This window comes from Molossus molossus, unplaced genomic scaffold (assembly GCF_014108415.1).
Source record: "Molossus molossus isolate mMolMol1 unplaced genomic scaffold, mMolMol1.p scaffold_m16_p_21, whole genome shotgun sequence".
Taxonomy (NCBI): Eukaryota; Metazoa; Chordata; class Mammalia; order Chiroptera; family Molossidae; genus Molossus; species Molossus molossus.
In genome coordinates, this window is record NW_023425357.1 from 38,297,929 (window position 1) to 38,325,248 (window position 27,320).

At 40.5% G+C, this 27,320-nt stretch overlaps 1 protein-coding gene across 1 annotated transcript; it reads right to left on the minus strand.

Moving 5' to 3' along the window:
• LOC118639590 (CKLF-like MARVEL transmembrane domain-containing protein 1) lies at positions 1-26,901 on the minus strand. The gene is made up of 4 exons (XM_036276067.1): positions 26,626-26,901; positions 17,400-17,558; positions 10,909-11,007; positions 1-288 (listed from the first exon to the last, which is right to left on the minus strand). The coding sequence occupies exons 1-4, from the start codon at positions 26,899-26,901 to the stop codon at positions 1-3; spliced, it is 822 nt and encodes a 273-aa protein (XP_036131960.1).
• Positions 26,902-27,320: the final 419 nt, after the last annotated feature.

The window sequence follows — 27,320 nt, forward strand, 5'->3', positions numbered from 1 at the left end:
TCAGTGGTGGGAGGGGTGGGAAGGAGGAGCAGCCGCTTTTGCCCTTGAGATTGTTCGTGATGGTGCCCTCGAGGATGTCCGCGAAGGTGCCACTGTGGATGCCGGAGAGGATGCAGGGATGAGCTCATTCTCGTATTCTGGATTGGGTTTCTGGTCTGGTTTTGCAGAGGCTGGGTAGGGACTGGTTTCAACTTGAATTCCCAGGACTCTTTTCATGTTATTCCTCATCATCTTGGTGACCAGACTTGCATCGACCATACACACAATTGCCGCGGTGAGACACAGGGACTGTTAGACACAAGACCATGTGCGGGAGAGAAAGATGGGGTTATTTTGCAGCTCAGGAGCAACCTGTCTTCCTCATCCCCGTCCCAGGATGCAGGTGGCCTTTTGTCCCTCTCTGACTCTCCACTACCTGCTGTGACCCTTTCTGCCATTCCCAGAGAAAGGAATTTTGGAAATGGTGGGTTTTGCTGCTGCTAATGACCTCACCTGATTCCTGAGGCACCAGGAAAAGACCAGAGAATGGCACTGAATTTAGGAGGCTCCAGGTGGGATTGGGATCCTGAGATGGCCCTTTGTGGACAGAACACTTGGACTATGTTTGAAAGGGCAGGAAGGAGTTTCCAAGGGGACCAGCTGGGAGGAGGAGACCTCCAGGTACTGGACTGAGGTCTCCAAGGAATCTGGTGTGGCTGAGACCTCTAGAGCTATTGAGGGAGGTAGAAGAGTTGAGGCTGGGAGGTGCAGGATCTGGGACTTTATCAAGAGGAGAGGTCACATGTCAGATTCAGAAAGCTCTCTTGCTCAATGGAGAGGTGACTAGAGAGTGAACCAGGCTGGAGGCAGGGGAACCAGTAAGAGGTGGAAGGTAATAATCGAGGGAGACCAAGAGGTGGGAGCCGTTGGCAGGTAGGAGAAGACTTGGTGGCTGAGTTAGCAGATAGGGGCCAGCTTCTGTCTGCCTTGGATGTTTCTCTTTCTGGTCACTTAATCTCTGGCTGCTTAAATGAACTTTTTCTAGGTAGGTCTTGCCCCATCTAATCTGTGAGCTCGCTTGGGGGAAAGGACTCTACCCCGAACACTGAGTTTAGGCCTGGCACAATCCAATGGGATTTACAAATATTTACTGATCATGGAATGAATTCAAAGAACTGAAAGTTTGTTTTCTGGATTAATTTCTGTTCCCATTGCTTAACCTCTTGAACCAAAGTCTCACCTCCCCAGTCCCCATCCCCCGGTTTTCCAAGCATTTAATCTGCCATATTTTGTGCTCTTCATATGAGGATCTGAGTCCCATTTTATCCCAGCCTTGTGACCCAGGGCAAGGTATTTAACACCACATCTGCAAAAATGAGAGTTGTAAAGATTAAATCAAAACATGCCATGCCTTGTGTGGGGCATCTGCTGGGAACTTTATTCCTTCCTTCTTGAATAGGCTGGGTCACTCACTTTTGACAATGCCCCCTCGTTGCCCCCATCATTCTTTTCATGTACTTTTAAAATATTCTCTAGTCTAGAAAAGTCAAAGTCCTATTTATAGACAAGAATATTTTGTTGCAACAGTTCAAAAAGTATGTATACAATTCTCAAAAGGGGATCAACAGACTTGTTTTTGTCCCTATTTGGAGAATGAGTATTAGAATGAAGATTTTCATGAGCTTAGAGTTTGTGTAACTTCACATTTTCTGAACTTGCTAGTGCAGGAAAGAGGAGCGTGCTGAGGATGTTGTTTTGTAAATGAAATAATGAAGGTCTGCCAGTTTCCTTTTTAAAATCTTGAAATACTCATATAAAATGGGATCATGAAGTCTTCCCTCCAGTGCAGCCTCAGCCAGATTTCAGCTGAGCCTATGCACCCAGCAGAATAGAGTGATTCTGTCCCACCTGCTCATCACCACTTTGCACTCTGATCTTAATATATTAAGTGGAGTGTAAATCATTTTATTGTCCAAGAACTACAGCTCTGAGTTTCCAAACCACTAATTAGTGTACATTCGTAATTGAAGAAAAATGGCGAAGGAGTGTATGAAAGCTACACAGACCGTCTCCCAGGACCAAACTGGAATTACAACTAAAATAAAGACAAATCTTGAGGAAAAACCAACTGAAAAGAAGTTGGAGAGAACCCTCATATCCAGGGATGGAAGGAGGACACCAAATTCAGCCTGGTAGAAACTGGAGGCATGAAAGGGTGGGCTGGGAGCCTACGAACAGCAGCTGAGGGCTGTTTTAGCTGTGAGCAGTTCCCTCTGAGAAGTCAGTGGTTACTACCCCAAGCCAGCTCCCCAGCACAGAGAGGCAGCCCCTCCAGCACAAAGTTGCGGGACAGGGAAAGGTGCTCACATAACACCTGGATGAGATCATCAGAGCTGAGGCTTTGTCTGGCAAAGAGAGGTGCAGGGGAAAACAGCACCTCCCTGAAGGAACAGAGCACTAAATCGGCTACAGCCACTTACCTTGGGCTCTGGCAGAGGGAGGGTGGACTGGACTGGAACTGTGTGAATAGAGTTGGGGCTTTGTGGCACAGGGGAGAGAGCTGGGAAGGAGGGCCCTGGGAGTTTTATGTTGAGTCACTTCCTCATAGGACAGTAGCCGTATTACTCAAAGAGCCCCTTTCCAGTGCCCTGGGAAAACACCGGCCCTTCCCTCAGGAATTTAATACTATCAGGCCAGGTGAGAGAAATTCAAATTGAGGCTCATTAACAGCTAGAGACTACCAGCAAGCAAGGAGGGGGAAAAAGCCATTGCCCCCCCCCCCCACTGGAAATCCTCTTATTCTGTACACCTGAGGGATTTTTCATTCAGCTGAGGGTTACAACCCAAGGCTCATCAAGTAACTGAGACTAATAGCCTGCAGGCAAAAGCTAGAGGATAACTGAACATTTGCTTGGCCAGCAGACCTACATAGGAAAGTAAGACTTGACAGTGGTGTTTAATGTGGGTCCTACCACACTCATCTAAACCCAGTAGAAGGAGCCACAATCAGCAGAACACCAACACCCAAAGAGAAAATTTGGCAGGCTCCAAAACTTACTGAGATAGCCTAAATGGTGAAACAAAGAAACAAATCCCAACTAGAAGAACAAGGGAATTCTACAGAAGAAGAGATAAGTGAAATGGAATTAAGCCAATTTTTAGAGATAGAGTTCAGAGTAATGCTTATGAGGAAGCTCAACAGCATGAGTAAAGAGCTCAACAGCATGAGTAACAATATAGAAACATTGAAAATCAACCAACTGGCAATGAAAAACAACCAAATGGAAATGAAGAATGACATAGCAGAAATAAAGAATACACTGGAAGGAATAACCAGTAGAGTTGAGAAAACCGAGGGTCAGATCAGTGAATTAGAAGACAGAGTAGGAAAAAAAATCACCCAACCAGAGAACCAAAACAAAAAAACAATTAAAAAACAGGAAAACAGCTTAAGGGAACTGTGGGACAATATGAAGTGTAACATGGTTTGCATCATAGGGTTACAGAAGAAGAAGAAAATGAGCAAGGGTTAGAGAATATATTTGAAGAAAGACTGACAGAAAACTTCCCTAATTTGGTGAAGGAAAAAGGCATTCAAGTTCAAGAAGCACAGAGAGCCCCAAGTAAGAAGAACCCAAAGAAGCCTACACCAAGACACATAATAATTAAAATGCTAAAAATTTAAGACAAAGAGAGAATCCTAAAGGCAACAAGAAATAAGCAACAGGTTACCTTCAGAGGAACCCCCATAAGGCTCTCAGCTGACTTCTCAACAGAAACACTACAGGCCAGAAGGGAATGGCATGAAGTCATCAAGGTCATGAAAAACAAGGATCTGATTCCAAGACTACTGTATCCAGCAAGGCTATCATTCAAAATAGAAGGTCAAATAAAGAGCTTCCCAGACAAAAAAAGCTAAGGGAATATATTAGCACCAAACCAGCACTGCAAGAAATGTTAAAAGGACGGCTGTAAGAAGCAAAAAAAAAATCAGAAGAGAAACATAACCATAATAAACAAAAATGGCAATAAATAAGTACATATCAATAATGACCTTAAATGTAAATGGATTAAACACTCTGATTATAAGATTCAGAGTAGCTGAATGGATAAGAACGCATTATATATATATATATTATATATATATATATATAATATATATATATATATAATATATAATATATATATTATATATAGTTTACAAGAGACCCACCTTGCAATAAAAGAATAGAAAAAAATTTACCAAGCAAAAGGAAAGGAAAAAAAAGGCTGGGGTAGCAATACTCATATCCAACAAAATAGACTTCAGAATGAAGGCCATAACTAGAGACAAAGAAGGCCACTACATAATATTGAGAGGATCTATCCAACAGGAGGATATAACTTTGGTAAACATATATGCCCCCAATGTAGGAGCACCAAAATATATTAAAAAACTTCTGGAGAACTTCAAAGGAAAAAATCAATACTAATACAATCATAACAGGGGACTTCAACACTCCACTGACATCACTGGATAGATACTCTAGACAACAATTAACAACGAGACAGAGACTCTAGCAGGAACCAAACCCGGGTCTCTCTGGATCACAGGCTGACACTCTAACCACTGAGCAAAACCAGCCAGGGTGAAACAGAGACTCTAAATGATGCACTAGATCAAATAGATTTAATAGATATCTATAGAGAATTACACCCCAAAACTGTAGAATTCACATTCTTCTCAAGTGCACATGGGACATTCTCAAAGATAGACCACATATTAGGACACAAACCAAGTCTCTACAAGTTCAAGAAGATTGAAATCATATCAAGCATCTTTTCAGATCACAATGGCATGAAACTATAAATCAATTACAACAAAAACACATAAAAACATTTAAACACATGGAGGCTAAATTGCATGTTATTAGACAATAAGTGGGTTCCCAAGGAGATCAAGGAAGAAATAAAAAACTTCCTGGAAACCAATGAAAATGAACACACAACAACACAAAATCTATGGGACACAGCAAAAGCAGTCCTGAGAGAGAAGTTTATAGCACTACAAGCCTACCTTAAGAAACAAAAAACATTTCTAATTATCTAACCCCACAACTTAAAGAACTGGAAAGTAAACAAAAATAAAAACCCAGAGCAAGTAGAAGGAAGGAAATAGTAAATGTCAGAGCAGAAATGAATGACATAGAGACTAAAAAAACAATTCAAAAAATTAATGAAACAAAGAGCTGGTTCTTTGAAAAGATAAACAAGATTGATGGACCCTTATCTAGACTCATCAAGAAACAAAGAGAGAGAGCCCAAATACACAAAATCAGAAACAAAAGAGGAGAAGCAACAACTGACACCACAGAAATAAAAAGGATCATTACAAAATACTATGAACAATTATATGCCAACAAATTGGATAATCCAGGCGAAATGGACAAATTTCTAGAAACACATACTCTCCCAAAACTGAACCAGGCAGAGATAGAAAACTTGAACACACCAATAACAACTAAGGAAAATTGAAGATGTAATCAAGAAACTCCCAGCAAACAAAAGCCTGGGCCCGGATGGCTTCATGGGGAAGTTTTACCAAACATAAAGAAGAACTAACACCTATTCTCCTTAAACTATTCCAAAATATTCAAGAAGAAAGACTTCCAAACTTGTTTTATGAGGCCAGCATAATTCTAATTCCAAAACCAGATGAAGATGCTACAAAGAAAGAAACTGCAGGCCAATAACCCTGACGAACATAGATGCCAAAATCCTTAACAAAATGTTAGCAAATCGGATCCAGCAATACATTAAAAAACTATTCACCATGACCAAGTGGGATTCATCCCAGGGATGCAAGGGTGGTACAGTATTCGCAAATAAATAAATATAATACATCACATAAACAAAATGAAAGATAAAAACCATATGATCTTATCAATAGACACTGAAAAAGCATTAAATAAAATCCAGCACCCAATTCTGATAAAAATGCTCAACAATGTGGGAATAGAGTGATCATATCTTGACATAATAAAGGCCATATATGAAAGACCTACAGCCAACATCATACTCATTGGGCAAAAACTAACAGCATTTCCCTTAAGAACAGGAACAACACAGGGATGCCCACTTTTGCCACTCTTATTTAACATGGTACTGGAAGTCTTAGCCACAACAATTAGACAAGAAGAAAATAGGGATCTAGGTTACTTCCAGTCAAGATGGCGGCGTAGGTAAACGCAGTATCATGTCCTCCCACAACCACAGCAAAGTTACAACTAAACTACAGAACAACCACCATTCAAAACCACCTGAAATCAAGGTGAATGGAAGTCCTACAACTACAGAATTAAAGAAGCAGCCACATCAAGACTGGTAGGAGGGGCGGAGTGGATGGGCTGGTCCCACACCCACGTGTGGTGAATAAAATCAGGAGGCTACCTCGGCTGGGAAGGTCCTCCCTGAGGACAGAGGGGTCCCTGTCCCACACCAGGTGCCCCACTCAGGGTTGCAGTGCCAGGAAGAGAAGTCCCCATAACTTCTGGCTGGAAAAACCAGGGGAAACTGAGGCTCAAGGAGGCTGAGTTGGCTAGAGCCCCGGGCAGCTTCTCTTAAAGGGCTCGTGCATGGACTTATCAAACTCACTCCCTCTAAGCTTGGAGGGGAGGCAGCTCCAGGGACACCAGAGACATAGAGGGAAGAACTGAGCTGTTTGGCCTTGGAGTGACGGCTGGAGACAGGGCTTTCTCTGGGACAAACATGCTGTCAGAGGCCTTTGTTCCTTCGGTGAGCCCTTCCCTGGAGCCTCAGACAGCCGCTATATCTGGGACTCCAGCAACCTGGCTCATACTGGTAGCCCCACTCTGGTGATTCCCTGAGGCCCTGCCCCACCCAACCTTTAGGCCCACTCAAGCTGTTGCCAGTTGATTAACCATAGGATTGGCCTGTCTTGGATCCTGCTTCAGGTTTTCCTAAATTCTTTCAAACAAGCACCATCTGGTCTCAGATAGCCCCATACCTCTCGTTAAGTAATACACAGAAACAAACACAGGGAGGCAGCCCAAATGAGGAACAGGTCCCAAATGAAAGAACAGAACAAAACCCCAGGAAAAGAGCTAAGCGAAATGGAGTTAAGCAAACTAACAGATGCTGAGTTCAAAATACTGCTTATAAAGATGCTCAATGAACTTAGTGAGAACCTCAGCGAACTTAGTGGGGGCCTCAAGAGCATAAAAAAGGACCAGTCAGAAATGAAGGAGGCACTAACTGAAATAAAGAATAATTTACACAGATTCAATAGTAGAGTAGGTAAAGCCAAGAAGCAAACCATTGAATTGGAATATAAGGAAGCAAAAAACACCCAAGTAGAACAGCAAAAAGAAAAAAGAGTCCAAAAAAATGAGGGTAGTGTCAGGAGCTTCTGAGACAACTTCAAGTGTGCCAACATTTGCATCTTGGGGGTGCCAGAAAGAGAAGAGAGAGCAACAGATGAAAAACCTATTTGAAACAATAATGGCAGACAACTTTCCTAACTTGGTGAAGGAAACAGACATACAAATCCAGGAAGCACAGAGAGTCCCAAACAAGATGAACCCCAAGAGACTCACACCAAGATACATCATCATCAAAATGCGAAAGGTTCAAGACAATGAGAGAATCTTAAAAGCAGCAAGAGAAAAGCAGTTGGTTACCTACAAGAGAGTTCCCATTAGACTGTCAGCTGATTTCTCAAAAGAAACTTTGCAGGCCAGAAGGGAGTGGCAAGAAATATTCAGAGTGATGAAAAGCAAGAACCTACAACCAAGATTCCTCTATCCTGCAAAGCTGTCATTTAGAATCGATGGCCATATAACGAATTTCACAGAGAAGAAAAAGTAAAGGAGTCCATCACCATCAAACTGTTAGTATATGAAATGTTAAAGGGTCTTTTTGAAGAAAAAGATAAAATATATGAACAAAAAAATGGCAATGAATACATATCTATCGACAGTGGAATCTACAAACAAAATGAACAGGCAGAACAGAAACAGTCTCATAAATACAGAGACTATTTTGTTGGTTGGCAGATGGGAGGGGGGTTGGGGGAATGGGTGAAAAAGGTGAAGGGATTAAGAAGTAAAATTGGTTGCTATACTGACAAACCTGAAAGGGAAGGGGGTTGGGGGAGGGAAGAAATAAACCAAAGAACGTATATACATAACCAATGGACACAGACAACAGTGTGGGAAACAACAGGAGGGGGGCGGGAGTGGGGAGGAGGGTGTCAATGGGGGAAAAATGAGGAACATCTGTAATACATTCAACAATAAAAATTTAAAAATAAAATAAAATAAAAAATAAAAAAAATTAAAAAAAGAAAATAGGGATCCAAATTGGAAAGGAGGAAGTGAAACTGCCATTATTTGTAGATTATATGATATTGTACATAGAAAACTCTAAAGACTCTGTCAAAAATCTACTGGGCTTAATAAATAAATTTGACAAAGTAGCAGGATAAAAAATTAATACCCAGAAATCGATGGCATTCTTTTTTTTTTTTTTTTAAATCCTCACCCAAGGATATTTTTCCATTTTTTGTACAGATAGAGTGGGAGGGAGAGAAAGTAAGGGAGAGAGAGAAACATCGATGTGAAGGGACACATCGAGTGGCTGCCACCTGCACGACCAACCAGGGCCGGGGACAAACTGCAACCGAAGTACGTGCCCTTAGCGGGAACCGAACCCGGGTCTCTCCGGACTGCAGGCCGACGCTCTAACCGCTGAGCCAAACTGGCCAGGGCTCGATGGCATTCTTATACACCAACAATGAACTCACAGAAAGAGAAACTAAAAAAACAATCCCATTTACTATTGTGGCAAAAACATTAATATTACCTAGGAATAAACTTAACCAAAGAAGTAAAGGACTTATTTGCAGAAAACTACAGGATATTGAAAAAAGAAACAGAGGAAGATATAAAAAAGTGGAAGCATATACCTTGTTCATGGATTGGTAGAATTAATATCATTAAAATTTTCATACTACCCAAAGCAATCTATAGATTCAATGCAATCCCCATTAAAATACCAATGACATATTTCACAAAAGTAGAACAAATACTTCAAAAGTTCATAAGGACACCAAAAAAGATCCCCAATAGCCACAGCAATCTTGAAAAAGAGGAACAAGATAGGAGGGATCACAATATGGGATATCAGGTTATACTACAAAGCCACTGTAACCAAACAGCCTGGTACTGGCTTAAGAACAGGCATATAGATCAATGGAACAGAACAGAGAACCCAGAAACTGACCCAAGACATTATGCTCAATTAATATTTGACAAAGGTGGAAAGAACATACAATGGAGTAAAGACAGCCTCTTTAATAAATGGTGTTGGGAAAACTGGACAGCTACATGCAAAATAATAAAACTAGACTATAGACTTATACCATATGCAAGAATAAACTCAAAATGGATAAAAGACTTAAATGTGACTCATGAATCCATAAAAATTATAGAAGAAAATGTAGGCAACACAATTTCAGTCATCACACGTAGCAGAATTTTTATTGATACAATGCCTAAGGCAACAGAAACAAAGGACAAAATGAACACATAGAACTACATCAAACTAAAAAGCTTCTGCACAGCAAAAGAAACAACCATCAAAATGGAAAGAGAACCCACTGTATGAGAGAGCATAATTGCTAATGATACATCAGATAAAGAGTTAATTTCCAAAATATATAGAGTACTCATACAACTCAACAAAAGGAAGACAAAGAATCCAACTAAAAAATGGGCAGAGGAGCTGAATGGACACCTCTCTAAACAGGACATACAAATGGCTAAGAGACATAGGAAGAAATGCTCAACATCACTAATCATCAGAGAGATGCAAATTAAAACAACTATGAGGTATCACCTCACACCTATCAGAATGGCTGCCATCAACAAATCATCAAACAAGTCCTGGTGAGGGTGTGGAGAAAAGGGGACCCTTGTACACTGCTGGTGGGAATGCAGACTGGTGCAGCCTCTATGGAAAACAATATAGTGTTTCCTCAAAAAATCAAAAATTGAACTGCCATTTGACCCAGTGATCCCACTTCTAGGAATATATATTGTTTTTTTTTTTTATCCTCACCCGAGGATATTTTTCCATTTTTTGTACAGATAGAGTGGGAGGGAGAGAGAGGAAGGGAGAGAGAGAGAGAAACATCGACGTGAAGGGACACATCGAGTGGCTGCCACCTGCACGACCAACCAGGACCGGGGATAAACTGCAACCGAAGTACGTGCCCTTAGCGGGAACCGAACCCGGGTCTCTCCGGACTGCAGGCCGACGCTCTAACTGCTGAGCCAAACTGGCCAGGGCGGAATATATATTCTAAAAAGCCCGAAACACCAATCAGAAAAAATTATATGCATCCCCATGTTCATAGCAGCTCTATTTACAATAGCTAATATCTGGAAACAGCCCAAGTGTTCATCAATAGATGAGTGGATAAAAAAGCGGTGGTACATATACACAGTGGAGTACTATGCAGCTGTAAGAAAGAAAGATCTCTTATCTTTTGAGATGACATGGAGGGACCTGGGGAGTATTATGCTAAGTGAAACAAGCCAAGCAGAGAAAGACAAGTATCACATGGTCTTGCTTATTTGTGGAATATAATGAGAATAATAAGCTGATGAACAAAATAGACCCAGAGACAAAGAAGTAGGGATCACACTGACAAACCTCAGAGGAGGGTCGGGGGAGGGAAGAAATAAACCACAGAACTTATATGCATATTTGCATAACCAATGGACGTAGATAACAATGCTGTGAGGAGGGGGGTGGGATCAGTAGGAGGGTGTCAATGGAAAAAAAGGAGAAGCATATGTAATAAAAATAAATAAATAAATAAATACATAAATAAAATAAAATGGGGTCATGAAGGCCTCTACTTACCCCTCCAACATAGAATAAATGCCTTCTTTCCTTTTCTCTCATTGTTAAGAAGGCAACTATTAAAAGGAACACAGTTGTAATGCAACTGTTGATAAGATCCTGTAATACAGAATTTAAAATTGTCAGCTTTACATGAAAATGTAATTTCATAAAATATTTAAATTTGTCAATTACCCATCTAAGGATGGATGCCTTTTTAAAACTTTCCCTTTGATTAATATTAAGAGGAACTCCCAGCAGCATAATTCTTACATCTTCCAGAGACATAAGTTTATGTAATTTTTAAGGTCCTAGATAGGACTTGGTCAGCAGAAATGGGCTTAATTTCATTAAAGAACACCATTAAAAAAACCCAAAAAAACAACTGACAACTTTTCTGTCAGACTTTTCTTAAAGGCATGAAAAAACCTAGGAAGTCTTGGGGCCTATCCCAAATTGGTCTTCCATAAATATGATATTTTGAAGCCTTATATTTGAAATTAATATAATTCTGCTTTCTGTTTCACAATACATTTGTTTTAATGTAAAAACAAAATTTTAGATTAGCACTTTATTGATTTAATTTCATTCTCAAATCTGCAGGTAAAATCTATTCTTTGGAAATTGGGCCATATTTATTCTGTAGGTTCACACATCCCAAGAAGGCAGGAACCCATCTGATGAGCAGGTTTGGTATTCTGGAGTGAATGCATGTGCTGTTGACTTTTGTTCTTTCCTAAGACATGGCCACAGTTGTGTCTGCCCTGACATCTATAGGCTATGTGTGTCCTTCCTTCTGGATTTCAGTACTGGGTTCTTTAACTGCTAAGTAAAGGGTGAGGATGAGTGGGTGGGTGCGCATTTCTGAGTACAAGCATAGGCTGGGTTTTGATAGTGGAGCACTAATGAAGAGAGTACTCTGTGTGTCCATGGCAGCAGTTTGTGGGGAGGGGCAAAAGCCCAGGGTGATATAATCACGATATGGCCCAGAGATCTAATTTGAACATTTTTAGTCTTAAAGTGGCCTGACTTGGTAGTGTCAGCCTGTCTGGGGTACTTGCCCAAACATAGCAAGGAGCCCTGCCATCCAGTGTATGGAAACACAAGGGCTCTAATGGAGCTCTTCAATGTGTCAAGCTTTTCCCCGTAATTATCTCATTTAATCCTCATAAACATCCTGCAAAGTCAGTATTGTTATGTTCTCCATTTAAGAGGATATAATAGGTTTATTAAATTGCCTAAAATTGAATATCTGCCAAGGAGTGGAATCAGAACTCAAATCACTATTGTCTTCCATCAGGGACATCCAAAAAAGGAGGAAATGAACTATACCCCTGGATTGGAAGTGCAGCATCCATCTCTGGCATTTTCAGTGGAATGGGTCATGGAGAGTTAACATGATATGGGACAAAAAAGGTGAGAGTGCTTTTTGTTGATGTCATTTGTTGAACTCATTTTTGGCCTGCCAATTCTTAGTGACCCAGGTTATGTTGTATCACCACTTTGTGCCAACACGCTAATTTTTAATATGAAGATAATGATTGGGATTCATTGGGTTGATCTGAAGATTACATGGCATAATGAATCTGAAAGCATCAGATAAGGTGCCTGGCATCTCGTGGGTAGTGGGAGTGCATCAAAATGTAGATTTGTGATATCTGTCCTCAAAATGTGCACAGATAGTAAAATTTCAGCAAACTCCAGGTGTTTTTCCTATTGAGATTGGCAAGCAAGGAGCCCTTTCGTTGAATGTGAACTTGCTTTTTGGAAGGGCACTAATGCCTATTATTTGGGCACCTGATGGGTAACACTAGAAGGGGCATATGGAGCAGAACTGGTGAGGGTTGGAAGTAAGTTTCAGCTGGGTTCTGTAGGCTGAGTGAGAGGTCTGACTACTGTGGGGCAGGTATGGTGGTTTGCAGCTTTGCAGGAAACTTGGTACCTGAGGATTGTGCAAACTAAGATATTCAAAGATGGGGAACAAGGACTCTTACAACTAAGAAGCAGAGTGTAGGCTTTTTAAAATAAAAAATTAACTAGCTGTGGTTATAGACCATTGAGAATTTGGATGGAAATACATTAACAACAATAATAATAATAAACCACATACAGACGAGGCCTACCTGACTCTCTGTCATGATTCCATCTCCTCACTGGACTACTGGATGTTATAGTCTACTCTGGTCCTTACTCAAAAGGAAGTGCTCTCCTTAACTGTCCCTTGGAGGTAATGTTTGTCTTGTACCTAACATTTCTGTTGTAGCTCATATTTCTTGAGTACTTACTATGTGTCACATACTGTGCCAGGTTGTTAATACACGATCTGATTTGATTCTCACAACAAAATTTCATTATCCCCAGTTTATAGGTGGGGAAGCAATTTGCCTGGGGTTTCTCAGACTGTAAGTAGCTATGACCCTCAGCAGTCTGACTTTAGTGCCCAAGGGCCTTCTTCTGACTAACCCCTCTCCCTTTTGCCATAGACACAGACCCTCTTATTGGCCTCCTCTTTGACAGAGAGATATGTTCTTGATTGGGTAAAATTGCAGCTGAGCCTTGCAGTAGGACTTCTGGCTGGTTTTCCTGTAAATGCCATTCTTATTCATCATCTGTTTCTCTCCTCCCTTGACTAAATACCCTATTGATTCAAGTAATCTTTGCTGAGCAAAATGAGAGATAGGTTTGTTCCTTGACAGTTATTTTTCCTTAAAGCTCTCAGACTTTTCTCTGAGATAAACAAAATGATGTAGAATTGTAACTGGGAAAGAAAAAGATACTCTAATGTTGAATGCTTATTTTTAAATACCATTGACTATTAGAAAGAAAGTGAAACATTTAAATTTATTTCACAAAATGTGGTATTTGTAACAAGAATTTATACACAATAAACATTAGATGGTGGTCAACTAGCTGCAACTTTCATTGGTTCCATTTGTGTTTGTAGTTCTCCAAACGTGGCAGAGTCTGACCAGAAATCACTAGAACTGTTGTTTTTCATTAATCTATTTGAAGGGAACATTCTAAAGCTGATACCTCTCAGTTATAAATGTAAAGATATAGCTAGTAGTTTATGAATCATCACTTCTATGGAGTTTTATTTTAAATTATGTTTATTATGTTCTTTTAAAATATTGGGGAAAACATCTGCTTAACCAGGACTCAGTTTCTCTGACCATACTGGATAATATTGTTTACAGTGTAGAAGTGTTAAAAATGTGGGCTATTTATAAGACAGTAATTACAGTTTATATTTTTCTTGGGTACATTGCCAAATGATACTAGACGAGGGTGGGTAAAATAGATAATGAAGTCTAAAAATGAAGAGAGTATTTCACCGTGGTGAAGTGAGGAAAGCTATATTCTAACTAGCTGTGATTCAGAGCCATGTTGACAAGGCAGGGGTTAGCTGAGAGTTGGATCTGCACCTTCCCATGGGTGTCAGGGACCCTGGCACAACCTTCACAGAAGTGAGAAGCTGCAATTGAGACTGGACTGTGGGTCCCCAAGCCCAGGCTCCATCCTATCTCCAGAGAAGGAGCCCCTGCTCAATATAGTCCTGGAGTCCACAGACCTCAGTAGGTCATCTTATGTGAGGCCAGTGCTCCTTGGTGCTGCCCTGATGAGGGTCAAAAACCTTGATTCATCAGACTTTCTATCTCCCTGCTGTGGACTTTCACTCTTAGCCCATTACCAAACAAGAATGGGAATAGGGGAATCAAGAACTTTATCTTCGTGTGAGCCTTTAAGGAAATTGCCACTTAAGATCAGTACTCCTTACCCTAATCCTTTGGCCCCTGGGCACCAAGCCATCTTGCCTGGAGGGAAGAGCTAAAAGAAAGTGGCAGCTGTGCAAGCTGGACCCCTGTAGTGCGGGGGCAGGGCCTCAAGCCTGTGCAGAGTTCTGAAACAGTGACAATGGGAAACAGGCCATGTATCCTCTGGCTTGCTGCACTGATCTTTTGATAAGGTCCCAAGTGTCTCCTGTAGTTCGTTGCCAACACATCTCCAAGTCCACCTACCACCTACTCTCTGAAGTTTCAGTTAGTTACCTGCTAGGCATCAATACTGTCACCAAGCCAGTACACTTCTAACTGTGCAAGGCCTCCGTCCCTATTACCACCCAGTAGTAGCCATTTTTTCTTAAAGCTCTCTGAGTAATCTTATATGTACATGTCCTTCATTTTATGGGATCTAAAAGGGCATATTAGAAAGGAAAGAGCTGGATAGGAGAAGAGAACACAGTTTTGGATCTTGTTTTGATAGGTGTTTATAGAAACCTTCCAAGTCAATTAGATCACTCACCACTTGACCAGCTATGTTGATTAGTATGTGGACTGCTAGTTAGTTGAACATCAGAATAACTGGGCAACCTTTGTGGTAAGACAAAGTTTCCTAACTAGAAGCTCTTGGGAGTTCACCAGGCATATATATGCTAGTCCAGGCCCTGGCCCACATCCTGGAGGACAGTAGCAAGGAAAAACCAGGGACTCTGAAACATGCTCTGGGATCCTACAGCCATTCAAAGAAAAGAGACAGGACCTCTCACCCCAGGACAGAGGTAGCAAAAGGGGACCTGGCTTTATCAGAGTTGACCAAAGGCCTGCAACTGTACAAAAGTTGGCCTGAGCTGCCTATGACTGCTGTGAGAATAGCTCCTCTCACAGGACCTTTATGTTCATGCTTAGGAGACCCAGCTCTTGCCTCTGTCTGAGACACTGCCTGGATACCTGCCCTGAGCCTAACAGCAAAGCATGGTGCCTTGTGGCTCTCTCCAGCTTTATGGCAGTTGACCTTTTCTCAGAGGGCTCTGGTCCTCCTGCCCACAGCTGCTGACCTTGATGCTGTGGAGCCCTCAGTCACCCACACCCAAGGGCCTGTTTCCCCTCTCACCCCCAGGATAATCAGTTTATCCTTGGCTCCACATTTGAAGGAAACCACGAGGAAACAGGCAAGATACAGAAAACATAAAATTCTAAGAATCTAGGGAGAACAGAGATGTAGGGAGGGTGGAGACAGGGAAACCATCACAAAGCAATAGGGCATAAAGCTGAGGAAGAATCTAGGCTTTAGAGTCAGACAGACCTGGGTTCAAATGTGAGTTTTCATGCCTACATATGACCATGGGCAACTTAATCCCTGTAATCCGATTTTCTCACTTGTCAAACGGAGAATGGGGGGTGACTACAACCTAATTGGATTGTTGTGAGGATTAAATAAGGTAATATATATGAAAAAAGTATCTGGCGCATGATATGTGCTCAGAAACAATTACTTTACATCCCCTTCTTGAAAGTTTCCATGGACAGAGATTTCAGTTTCCCCTGAGAAACCTCTCCCTGGTTAGAGCTCTCCATAACTAAGAGGATCTTCCACATGTCCAATTAGAGTCGCTCAGATTTTGCTTTGTCTGCTTCCTGTTGCTTGGTACGCGGTGAGACAGAGGGAGCTCAGCAGCCTTTTCAGAAAATCCATGACAGTTGAAGAAAATATTTTGAGTTTTAGCTCAATAGCAACCAATTCTACCTCAAGGATAGAAAATGGTACTATTAGGAAGTTGGGTGTGGAAGAGGCCTGAGCTCAGAGTGGGGATTGTTCATAGTGCAAACTCAAATGGTATAGCCACCCCCCTGCCTATGGGGTCTGCTGGACACTCAGAATGAGTATTTACTTCATGCCAAGCATTGTGTTATTTGCTTTAAACACATGTAAGGGTTATAGGAGCCCCACGAGGCAATCATTATTACACTTTTCCTTCCCTGAATTTCCTAGATGGAGAAACTGAGGCTGAAGTTCACATAGCTGGTAAGGTGCAGGGCCAGGACCTGGGCTGGTATCTGTATGTGGACAAAGTTATTGTCCTTCTCTAGTCTGAGGATGCAGAGCTACAGTTTCCACAACAAATAGCATTGATCTGAGACCTGAGGGATTAGCTTCAGGAACTTTTCAGTTGTTAAAGAATGTGAGATTCTGAAATAGTTATTGAAGAAAGTGCAATGTCTTTTCCTGAATACTTCATCATCTGGCACCCCTTTGGGTGTATGAACCCTTAACACACATGGAAGATTGACTCCTATAATCTTTCAGGGCATGCGTGACAATTTTCTACAACTCTGCCACATTCACTCTTGCTTTGTGTGTGTGGGGGTGGTGGTGTTTATAATCTGTTAGAGTACTGTATGAAAAGTGGAAGCGTATGCTGTTTTATAAGCAATAGGTAAGAAATATATACCAACTGAATATATAAATTAAAATTTTGTTTAGGTCAAGCTGAAAAGTACCATGTGTTCAGAACCATAATGAGATGGAATCAGGTGTGTGTGTGCTGCTTGTGCTGCAGACAGAGGGGTATAAAGCTAGTTTCTCCCTTGGGATAGGGAACACTCTTAATTTTACAGCTCAGCTATATCTTTGTCCAGAGAGATATCTCTGGCTGTTTTCTGGGTGTTAAGGAGAGCCTCTACGCTGGGGCTGAGGGCAAAGCTTACATTTGAATTATGAAAATGAACACTTACAAGTAAGGGCCAATGTATACAAGTCATCAAGTGGTGAAGGGTTAACATATATATTAGAATAAAAAAAAGAACAATGCCAGTTTCCAGAACTGTGATTGTTATGTATGACTCATGGGCTTCAGCGATGATGAAACAAACTAATGATCCTATGAGAAGACCCTGCAATGAAAAAAACAGGTTTTGTTTTAATGCATATGGGCTATGAAAAAAACAAACAAAACCCCATTGCCGGGCTGGTGTGGCTCAGTGGATTGACCATTGTCCCATGAACTGAGGTCCTGGTTTGACACCCGGTCAGGGCACATGCCCGGGTTTTGGGCTCGATCCCCAGTAGCGGGTGTACAGGAGGCAGCTGATCGATGTTTCTCTCTCACTTTGATGTTTCTATCTCTCTCTCCTTTCCTCTCTAAAAAATCAATAATAAAAAAAATATTTAAAAACAGAAAAAAATACCATAAATTGTCAGAATGCAAATCTGATTATGTTAAAATTGCCTATATTTTTTTGCACATACATTTTATTTTTAAAATTTTTATATTTTTAAGAGATGAAATGCACACAGTATAGAAAGATAAATAACATAAATTTCTTTCTCCTCCCTTAACCCAACCCTAGTCTGTCTCCTTAAAAGTAACCACTGTTAACAGTGTATATTTTATAGAGAAAGAAGTATGTATATGCAGGTAGAGTTAAGTACATATTGATTTTTTTATTAATTTATTTTTGTTATAGATGTTTCTCATTTTTTCCCTATTGACACCCTCCTCCTCATCACCCCCACCCTGTCCCCAGCTTTGTTGTCTATGTCCATTGGTCATGCATACACGCATAGAAAGTTCTGTGGTTTATCTCTTCCCTCCCCCCACTACCCACTTTTTGAGGGATGTCAGTCTGTACCCTACTTCCATGTTTCTGGGTCTACCTTGTTCCTCAGACTGTTATGTTCATTATATGCCATAAATAAGTGAGACCATGTGGTATTTGTCTTTTTCTGCTTGGCTTGTTTCACTTAGGATAATACTTTCCAGGTCCCTCCATGTCGTCTCAAAGGATAAGAGATCTTTCTTTCTTACACCTGCATAGTACTCCATTGTGTATATGTATCACAACTTTTTTATCCATTCATCTACTGATGGACACTTGGGCTGTTTCCAGATCTTCGCTATTGTAAATAGTGTTGCTATGAACATGGGGGTACATATATTGTTCCTGATGGGTGTTTCAGACTTCTTAGGGTATATTCCTAGAAGTGGGATCACTGGGTCAAATGGCAGTTCAATTTTTAACTTTTTGAGGTAGCACCATATTGTTTTCCATAGTGGCTGACCAGTCTGCATTCCCACCAGCAGTGTATTAGAGTCCCCTTTTCTCCACACCCTCGCCAACACTTGTTGTTTGATGATTTGTTGATGGTGGCCATTCTGACAGGTGTGAGGTGATACCTCATTGTTATTTTAATTTGCATCTCTCTGATGATTAGTGATGTTGAGCATTTCTTCATATGTCTCTTGGCCATTTGTATGTCCTGTTTGGAGAGGTGTCTACTTAGCTCCTCTGCCCATTTCTTTCTTTCTTTCTTTCTTTTTTTTTTATCCTCACCCAAGGACATTTTTCCATTTTTGTTCAGATCGAATGGGAGGGAGAGAGAGGAAAAGAGAGAGAGAAACATTGATGTGAAAGGGACATATCAAGTGGCTGCCTCCTGCATGACCCAACCGGGCTGGGGACAAACTGCAATGGAGGTACATGCCCTTAGTGGGAATTAAACCTGGGTCTCTCTGGATCTCGGGCCAGTGCTCTAACCACTGAGTCAAACTGGCCAGGGCCCTCTGTCCATTTTTCAATTGGGTTCTTTCTTTTCCTATGTCTCTTAGCCATTTGTATGTCCTGTTTGGAGAGGTGTCTATTCAGCTCCTCTGCCCATTTTTTAATTGGGTTCTTTGTCTTCCTTTTGTTGAGTTGTATGAGCACTCTATATATTTTGGAAATTAACCCCTTATCTGATGTATCATTGGCAATTATATTCTCCCATATAGTGGGTTCCCTGTCCATTTTGATGGTTGTTTCTTTTCCTGTGCAGAAGCTTTTTAGTTTGATGTAGTTCAATATGTTCATTTTTTCCTTTGTTTCTGTTGCCTTAGGTAATATATCAGTGAAAATTCTCCTGTGTATCATGTCTGAAATTTTGTTGCCTCCATTTTCTTCTAGGATTTTTATGGATTCACGGGTCACATTTAAGTCTTTTATTCACTTTGAGTTTATTCTTGTGTATGGTATAAGCTTATGGTCTAGTTTCATTTTTTTGCATGTAGCTGTCCAACTTTCCCAACGCCATTTATTAAAGAGGCTATCTTTCCTCCATTGTATGCTCTTGCCACCTTTGTCAAATATTGAGCATAATGTCTTGGGTCAATTTCTGGGTTCTCTGTTCTGTTGCATTGATCTATATGCCTGTTCTTAAGCCAGTACCAGGCTGTTTGATTACAGTGGCATTGTAGTATAACCTGATATCCCATATTGTGATCCCTCCTACCTTGTTCTTTTTCAAGATTGCTGTGGCTATTGGGGATCTTTTTTGGTGTCCTTATGAACTTTTGAAGTATTTGTTCTACTTTTGTGAAATATGTCATTGGTATTTTAATGGGGATTGCATTGAATCTATAGATTGCTTTGGGAAGTATGAAAATTTTAATGATATTAATTCTACCAATCCATGAACAAGGTATATGCTTCCATTTTTTTTATATCTTCCTCTGTTTCTTTTTTCAATATCCTGTAGTTTTCTGCAAATAAGTCCTTTACTTCTTTGGTTAAGTTTGTTTGTTTGTTTATTTATTTATTTATCCTCACCCGAGGACATTTTTCCATTTTTTTGTTCAGATAGAGTGGGAAGGAGAGAGAGGAACAGAGAGAGAGAGAGAAACATCGACGTGAAAGGGACACATCGAATGGCTGCCACCCGCATGACCAACCAGGGCCGGGGACAAACTGTAACCAAGGTAAGCGCCCTTCGTAGGAACCGAACCTGGGTCTCTCTGGACCGCAGGCTGACTCTCTAACTGCTGAGCCAAACTGGCCACGGCCTTTGGTTAAGTTTATTCCTAGGTATCTTAATTTTTTTGCTGCGATGGTAAATGGGACTGTTTGTTTAGTTTCTCTTTCTGGGAGTTCATCATTGGTGTATAAGAATGCTGTCAATTTCCTGATGCTAATTTTGTATCCTGCTACTTTGCCAAATTCATTGATTAAGTCTAGTAGATTTTTGATGGAGTCATTAGGGTTTTCTATGTATAATATCATGTCATCTGCAAATAATGACAGTTTCACTTCCTCCTTTCCAGTTTGGATCCATTTTATTTTTTCTTCATGTCTGATTGCTGTGGCTAAGACTTCCAGTACTATGTTAAATAAGAGTGGCAAAAGTTTCATCCCTCTATTCCCATATTGCTGAGTGTTTTACTCAGAAGTGGATGCAGGATTTTGTCGAATGCTTTTTCAGCATCTATTGATATGATCATGTGGTTTTTATTTTTCATTTTGTTTATGTGGTATTTCACATTTATTGATTTGTGAATATTGTACCAGCCTTGCATACCTGGGATGAATCCCACTTGGTCATGGTGAATAATTTTTTTGATGTATTGCTGGATACGATTTGCTAGTATTTTGGCGTCTATGTTCATCAGGGATATTGGCCTGTAGTTTTCTTTCTTTGTAGTGTCTTTTTCTGGTTTTGGAATTAGAATTATGCTGGCCTCATAAAATGAGTTTGGAAGACTTCCTTCTTCTTGAATTTTTTGAAATAGTTTGAGGAGAATGGGTGTTAGTTCTCTTTCGAATATTCGGTAAAACTCCCCTGTGAAGCCATCTGGGCCTGGGCTTTTGTTTGCTGGAAGAGTCTTGATTACCTCTTCAGTTTCCTTAGTTGTTATTGGTCTGTTCAAGTTTTCTATCTCTTCCCGGTCCAGTTTTGGGAGACTGTGTGTTTCTAGAAATTTGTCCATTTTGCTTAGATTGTCGAATTTGTTGCCATATAGTTGTTCATAGTATGTGTTAATGATCTTTTGTATTTCTGTGGTGTCAGTTGGTACTTCTCCTCTTTCATTTCTGATTTTGTGTATTTGGATTCTCTCTGTTTTTTGGTGAGTCTAGCTAAGGGTCCATCGATCTTGTTTATCTTTTTGAAAAACCAGCTCTTTGTGTCATTGATCCTTTGAATTGTTTTTTTTTTTTTTGTCTCTATGTCATTTATTTCTGCTCTGATCTTCACTATTTCCTTCCTTCTACTTGCTCTGGGGTTTTCTTTTTGTTTGCTTTCTAATTCTTTAAGTTGTGAGGTTAGACAGTCAATTAGAAATTTTTCTTGTTTCTTGGGGTAGGCCTTTAGTGCTATGAACTTCCTTCTCAGAACTGCTTTCGCTGCATCCCATGATTTTTGTGTTGTTGTGTGTTCATTTTCATTGGTTTCCAGGAAGCTTTTAATGTCTTCCTTGTTCTCCATGGTAACTCATTCATTGTTTAATAACATGCTATTTAGCCTTTATGTGTTCAAATGCCTTTGCATGTTCTTGTTGCAGTTGATTTCTAGTTTCATGCCATTGTGATCTGAGAGGATGCTTGGTATGATTTCAATCTTCTTGAATTTGTAGAGATTTAGTTTGTGTCCAAACATGTGGTCTATCTTAGAGAATGTCCCACGTGCACTTGAGAAGAATGTGAATTCTGCACTTTTGGGGTGTAATTCTCTGTAGATATCTGTCAAATCCATTTGTTCTAGTGCTTCATTTAGAGTCTCTGTTTCCTTGCTAATTTTTTGTCTAGAGGATCTATTCAGTGGTGTCAACGGGGTGTTGAAGTCCCTTGCTAGGATTGTATTGCTGTCGATTTCTCTTTCGAAGTCCTCTAGAAGATTTTAAATATATTTTGGTGCTCCTATATTGGGTGCATATATGTTTATCAAGGTTATATCTTCCTGTTGGATAGATCCTTTCAGTTGTAATGTAGTGGCCTTCTTTGCCTCTAGTTATGGCCTTCATTTTGAAATCTATTTTATCAGATATGAGTATTGCTACCCCAGCTTTTTTTTCTTTTCCGTTTGCTTAGAAGATTTTTTTCCATCCCTTTACTTTCAACCTATGTGAGTCTTTTGTTGTGAGGTGGGTCTCTTATAAACAACATATAGATGAGTCATGCTTTCTTAGCCAATCAGCTACTCTGTGAACATTCAGTCCATTTACATTTAAGGTGATTATTGACATGTACTTATTTATTGCCATTTCTATTTAGTTTGGTTATATTTTTCTTCCTATTTCTTCTACTAATTACAGCAGTCCTTTTTACATTTCTTGCAGTGCTGGTTTGGTGCTAATGTATTCCCTTAGCCTTTTTTTTTTGTCCGGGAAGCTCTTTATTTGACCTTTTATTTTAAATGACAGCCTTGGTGGGTGGAGTAGTCTTGGATTCAGATCCTTGTTTTTCATGACCTTGATTACTTCATGCCATTTCCTTCTGGGGGTTCCTTTGTAGGTAACCTGTTGCTTATCTCTTGCTGCCTTTAGGACTCTCTCTTTGTCTTTAATTTTTGGCATTTTAATGACTATGTGTCTTGGTATGGGCCTGTTTGGGTTCTTCTTACTTGGGGCTCTATGTGCTTCTTGTACTTGAATGCCTTCTTCCTTCACCAAATTAGGGAAGTTTCCTGTCACTATTTCTTCAAATATATTCTCTAACCCTTGCTCATTTTCTTCTTCTTCGGGGACTCCTATGATGCAAATATTATTATGTTTCTAGTTGTCCCACAGTGCTCTTAAGCTGTCTTCCTGTTTTAAAATAGTTTTTTCCTTTGGATTCCTGATTGGTTGATTTTTTCTACCATCTTCTAATTCACTGATCCGGTCCTCAGCTTCCTCTACTCTGCTGTTTAGACCTTCCAATGTGTTCTTTATTTCTGATATATCATTCTTGATTTCTTCTTGGTGGTTTTTAATTTCCAATTGGTTGATTTTCAACATCTGTATGTTCTTACTCATGCTATTGAGCTTCCTCAAGATCATGGCTCTGAATTCTAGCTCTGTTAACTTGCCTAACTGCTCCGCATTTATCTCATCTTCGGTAGAGGTCTTTTGTTCTTTCATTTGGCTTTTGTTTCTGTGTTTCACCATTTTGGCTGTCACAGTGGGCTTTGGAGCCTGTCAAGTTCTCCCTGTGGGTGTTGGTGTTCTGCTCTTTGTGGTTCCCTCCTCTGGGTTTGGATGAGTGAGGGAGGACCCATGTTAAACTCCACTGTCAAATCTTACTTTCCTGGTTAGAGTTGCTAGCTCAGGAACAGTTCAGTTATCCTCTAGCTTTTTCCCTGGAGACTATCAGTAGCAGTTACTTGAAGAGCCTTGGGTTGTCAGTTGTATGAAAAACTCCCTTAGGTTCTCAGTGAAAGGAGATTTTCAGAGGGTGGGGCAGATGCTGGTTGTTAATGAGCCTCAACTTGCATTTCAATGGCCCACCTAGGTGGGCTTGAATCTCCAATGGAGGGGCTGCTGCTTCTCCCTAGAGCTCTGGGAAGGAGTTAGATGACCACCATCCTGCATTGCTGCAACTCAGCAAAAGCTCTAAGTGCCCTCCAAATTCCGAGTGTCCCCACACAGTTCCACTACAGTCTGTCCTCCCTTTGCTGGAGCCCAAGGTGAGTGGCTGTAGCTTGTTTAGTGCTCTGTCCTGGCCCTCTGCATTGTGGAGCTAGCTTGGGATTTTAACCCAAAAGTTGCTGCTCACAGCTAAGACTGCTGCTGTCCATGGGCTCCCAGCCCCCCTCTTGCACCAGGTTCGATTCAGTGTCCCTGGTCATATGGTCCTCTCAAGCTGCTTTTCTGTTGGCTTTTCCTGAAGATTTGTCTTTATTTCAGTTGTAATTTCAGTTTGGTCCTGGGAGATTGTCTAACTTCCATTCACTTTGCTGCCATTTTGGTCTCATATACGGATTTTGATAGAATGAGGGAGAGCTCCAGCTTTCTTTCTTTCCAAAAAGCTGCTGATAATCCCAATATCATTTATTGGGAAACACCAGTATTTTCCCCACTGATCTAATACCCAGTCTTTATTTTCTACTACATTTTCAGGTGGATTTGGGTCTTTCTTTGAGTGTTCTCTTCCATTGATTATGATTTCTTCTCTAGTACTTTTAAAATTACAGAAAAAATTTAAAAAAAAAATCCTCACCTGAGGACAAATTTCCTTTGATTTTCAGATAGAGTAGTAGGGAGGGAGAGAGAGAGAAACATCTATGTGAGAGAGACACACTGATTGGTTGCCTTCCTCATGACTCCAACAAGGGCCAGGGATTGAATTGCAACCGAGTTTCATGTCCTTGACCAGAATGGAACCCTTGATCCTTTGGTCTGAGGGCCGACACTCTAACCACTGAGCAAAACAGGCCAGAGCAAAAATTTATTTTATATCATATTATCTGACATTGTTCCCTTTTCCATACACATTCTCAGATTGTTTGTGCCTTTCATGCTTGTCTTGGTCAAGTCCCCCAAGTAAGCCTTTTGGTAGTATTTTAATTGGGATTTCATTTAATTTATAACCTGAAAATTTATTGCAAAATTTGGTCTTATTATTCAAGAACAAATTTTGTCTTTCCAGTTATTTTAGTGGTTTTTAAATATCTATCAGTGGTTTTAAAGTTTTCTTCATATAGGTCTTTCAAATTTATTTCATTTAATCTTACATACTTATTTTGCTTGCTTTTGTAAACAAAAATATTTTCTTCTTTTTCAAGTGCTTGTTTGCTCATTTCTACTAATGTGTTAGTAGAAATTACCGTTATATAGGTCTTTCAAATTTATTTCATTTAATCTTACATTCTTATTTTGATTGCTGTTGTAAACAAAAATATTTTCTTCTATTTTAAGTGATCGTTTGCTCATTTCTACTAATGTGTTAGTAGAAATTACTGTATTCCAAACTGTTTCCCGGTTGATTTTGAGTATTTTAGATATCAGCTGAAAGAAATGATATATTTTGCCTCTTCTTTTCAAATATTCTTCTTTTTTAAAATTGTGATGATTAGTGGTTCCAGAAAAATATTAAATAACAGCATTGATAGTGGGTATCCTCTTTGTTCATCATTTTAATGGGAATACTTCTGATGTTTAATTATATATGATGCTGACTTTGGGGTTTATTTTGACAACGTTAAAGAAATATCTATGTGTTTCTATTTTACTGGTCTCTTCCTTCTCTCTCTCCTTTTTGCAATCACAGATGAATGTTGTATTTTGTCAAATGTGTTTTGTATACTACTTGTACTATTTTTTTCTCCTTTTATGGTAGATTAGTTTAACATAGTTTTAATATTAAGTCACCCTGTGTTTCTTCTTCATGGTATATTTTCAAAAGTTTTGATGAATATTTTCTGCTAATATAGCAATATGTATTTGATACAAGTGAGATTTCTATTTAGTTTTCTTTTTCTGAACTTGGTCAGGTTTTGATATCAGTATTATACTGACTTTATAAAAATAGTTCAGAAGTGTTTTTTCCCCTCTGTCCTTTGAAAAACTTTGAATAGTATCAGAATTACATCCCATGAAGGTTTGAAAGAGTTAACCTGTGCAAAAGTCTGGGTCTGATATATTTTTGAAAGATACTCATTTGATAAGTTCTCATTGTCTTCTGTGTTTATATTAGTCTGTTTAGGTTTTTCTCTACTCTGGGATCAGTTTTGGTAATTTATATTTTCTTAGAAAAATAAACTATTTTGTCCAATTATTCAAATTGATTTGTTTTGCAAAGTACTCTTGTGAATCCTTTCAGTTTCATCAGTGTTTAAGATTATTTTCCCTTTCTGGTTTTGTAACTTTGAACATATGCCCCCCTCCCTGCCTTTTCTGTTATACTGGCCAGAGGTTTATCAATTTTATTGGTCAATTCTATTAGTTGTGTTTGCTAATTTACACACTTCTGCTATTATCTTCATTGCTTCCCCAATTCCTTTTGTGAGAGGAAACCTGAGAAATATAAAAGACAGGAAAAAGAAGCCAAATTTAGTACTGTCATAAGGTTTGAGTGTGTGGGAGGAGCAAGGGGATAGAGGTGGAGGAAAGGTGAGGCAAAACAAGGGTGACTGGCAGAGGGAACTAGGGAAGCTTTCCTAAGGCCGAGGCCTGCATCCGCCCTGCTTGCGCCCAGCATCTGCCCAGCCAAGTCACAAGCTCTCCCTGCTCACCATCCTCAAGACCTTCAACGCTCCGGTGGGTGAGAAGAAAAAATGCTTGAAGCCGTCCCTGAATCTGGATGGGACTCTGGTCCGGCCCTCCGCACGCTTTAGAATAGCCTCCTTCTCCGATTTGCTCGGGGGCACTTGTTCACCTGGCTTCTGGAGTTGGGATCCTGTGGGCCTCTTTGAGCCTGTGATTTGTATTTTGGGTCCTGGATGCGCAGTGTGTGTGGACTGCCTCACTGAGGGTGCACCGCGCCCAGGACGCCCCGAGGCGGGATGCATCTGGGGTTGCAATTTCCTTTAAGATTCCTAGGCGTCTTCAGAATACATGGGGGCGGGGGGAGGGTGTCCAGGGCCTGGCTATGGCAGGTTGGCCCTGCGACTCTGACCCTGCACGGTGGCGGCCGGTTCTCCGGGGTACCTAGCTTCACGCCCCAACGGCTGCCGGCCGGTCTCTCGCGCACAACCAGCCCTCCCCGCCTGAGGAAGAATCATACCCTCCAGCTACCCTCCTTGCCACTTAGGTTGCGCCATGGCCAGCCTGGGAACTCAGTGTCGCAGCCCCACAACAGTGCTGCCATCCAGGCCCAGGAGCAGAAAACCTGACTGATCCCATCCAGGCGCTCTTGGAAGTTATAGTCCAGGTGAAGGCTGGGCGCAGAGTTCCTAAATCTCTTCCTCCAGATCCCATATTGAGATGA

Excerpts from the sequence above, each read along its gene's own strand:
- LOC118639590 (XM_036276067.1), bottom strand. The coding sequence starts at position 26,901 with ATGCATCCCGCCTCGGGGCGTCCTGGGCGCGGTGCACCCTCAGTGAGG. Across the intron at positions 11,008-17,399 it reads GTATACATTGGCCCTTACTT|GATCTTATCAACAGTTGCAT; the intron begins GTAAGTGTTCAT and ends TCTGTATTACAG. Across the intron at positions 289-10,908 it reads ATTTATTCTATGTTGGAGGG|TCCCTGTGTCTCACCGCGGC; the intron begins GTAAGTAGAGGC and ends TGTGTCTAACAG.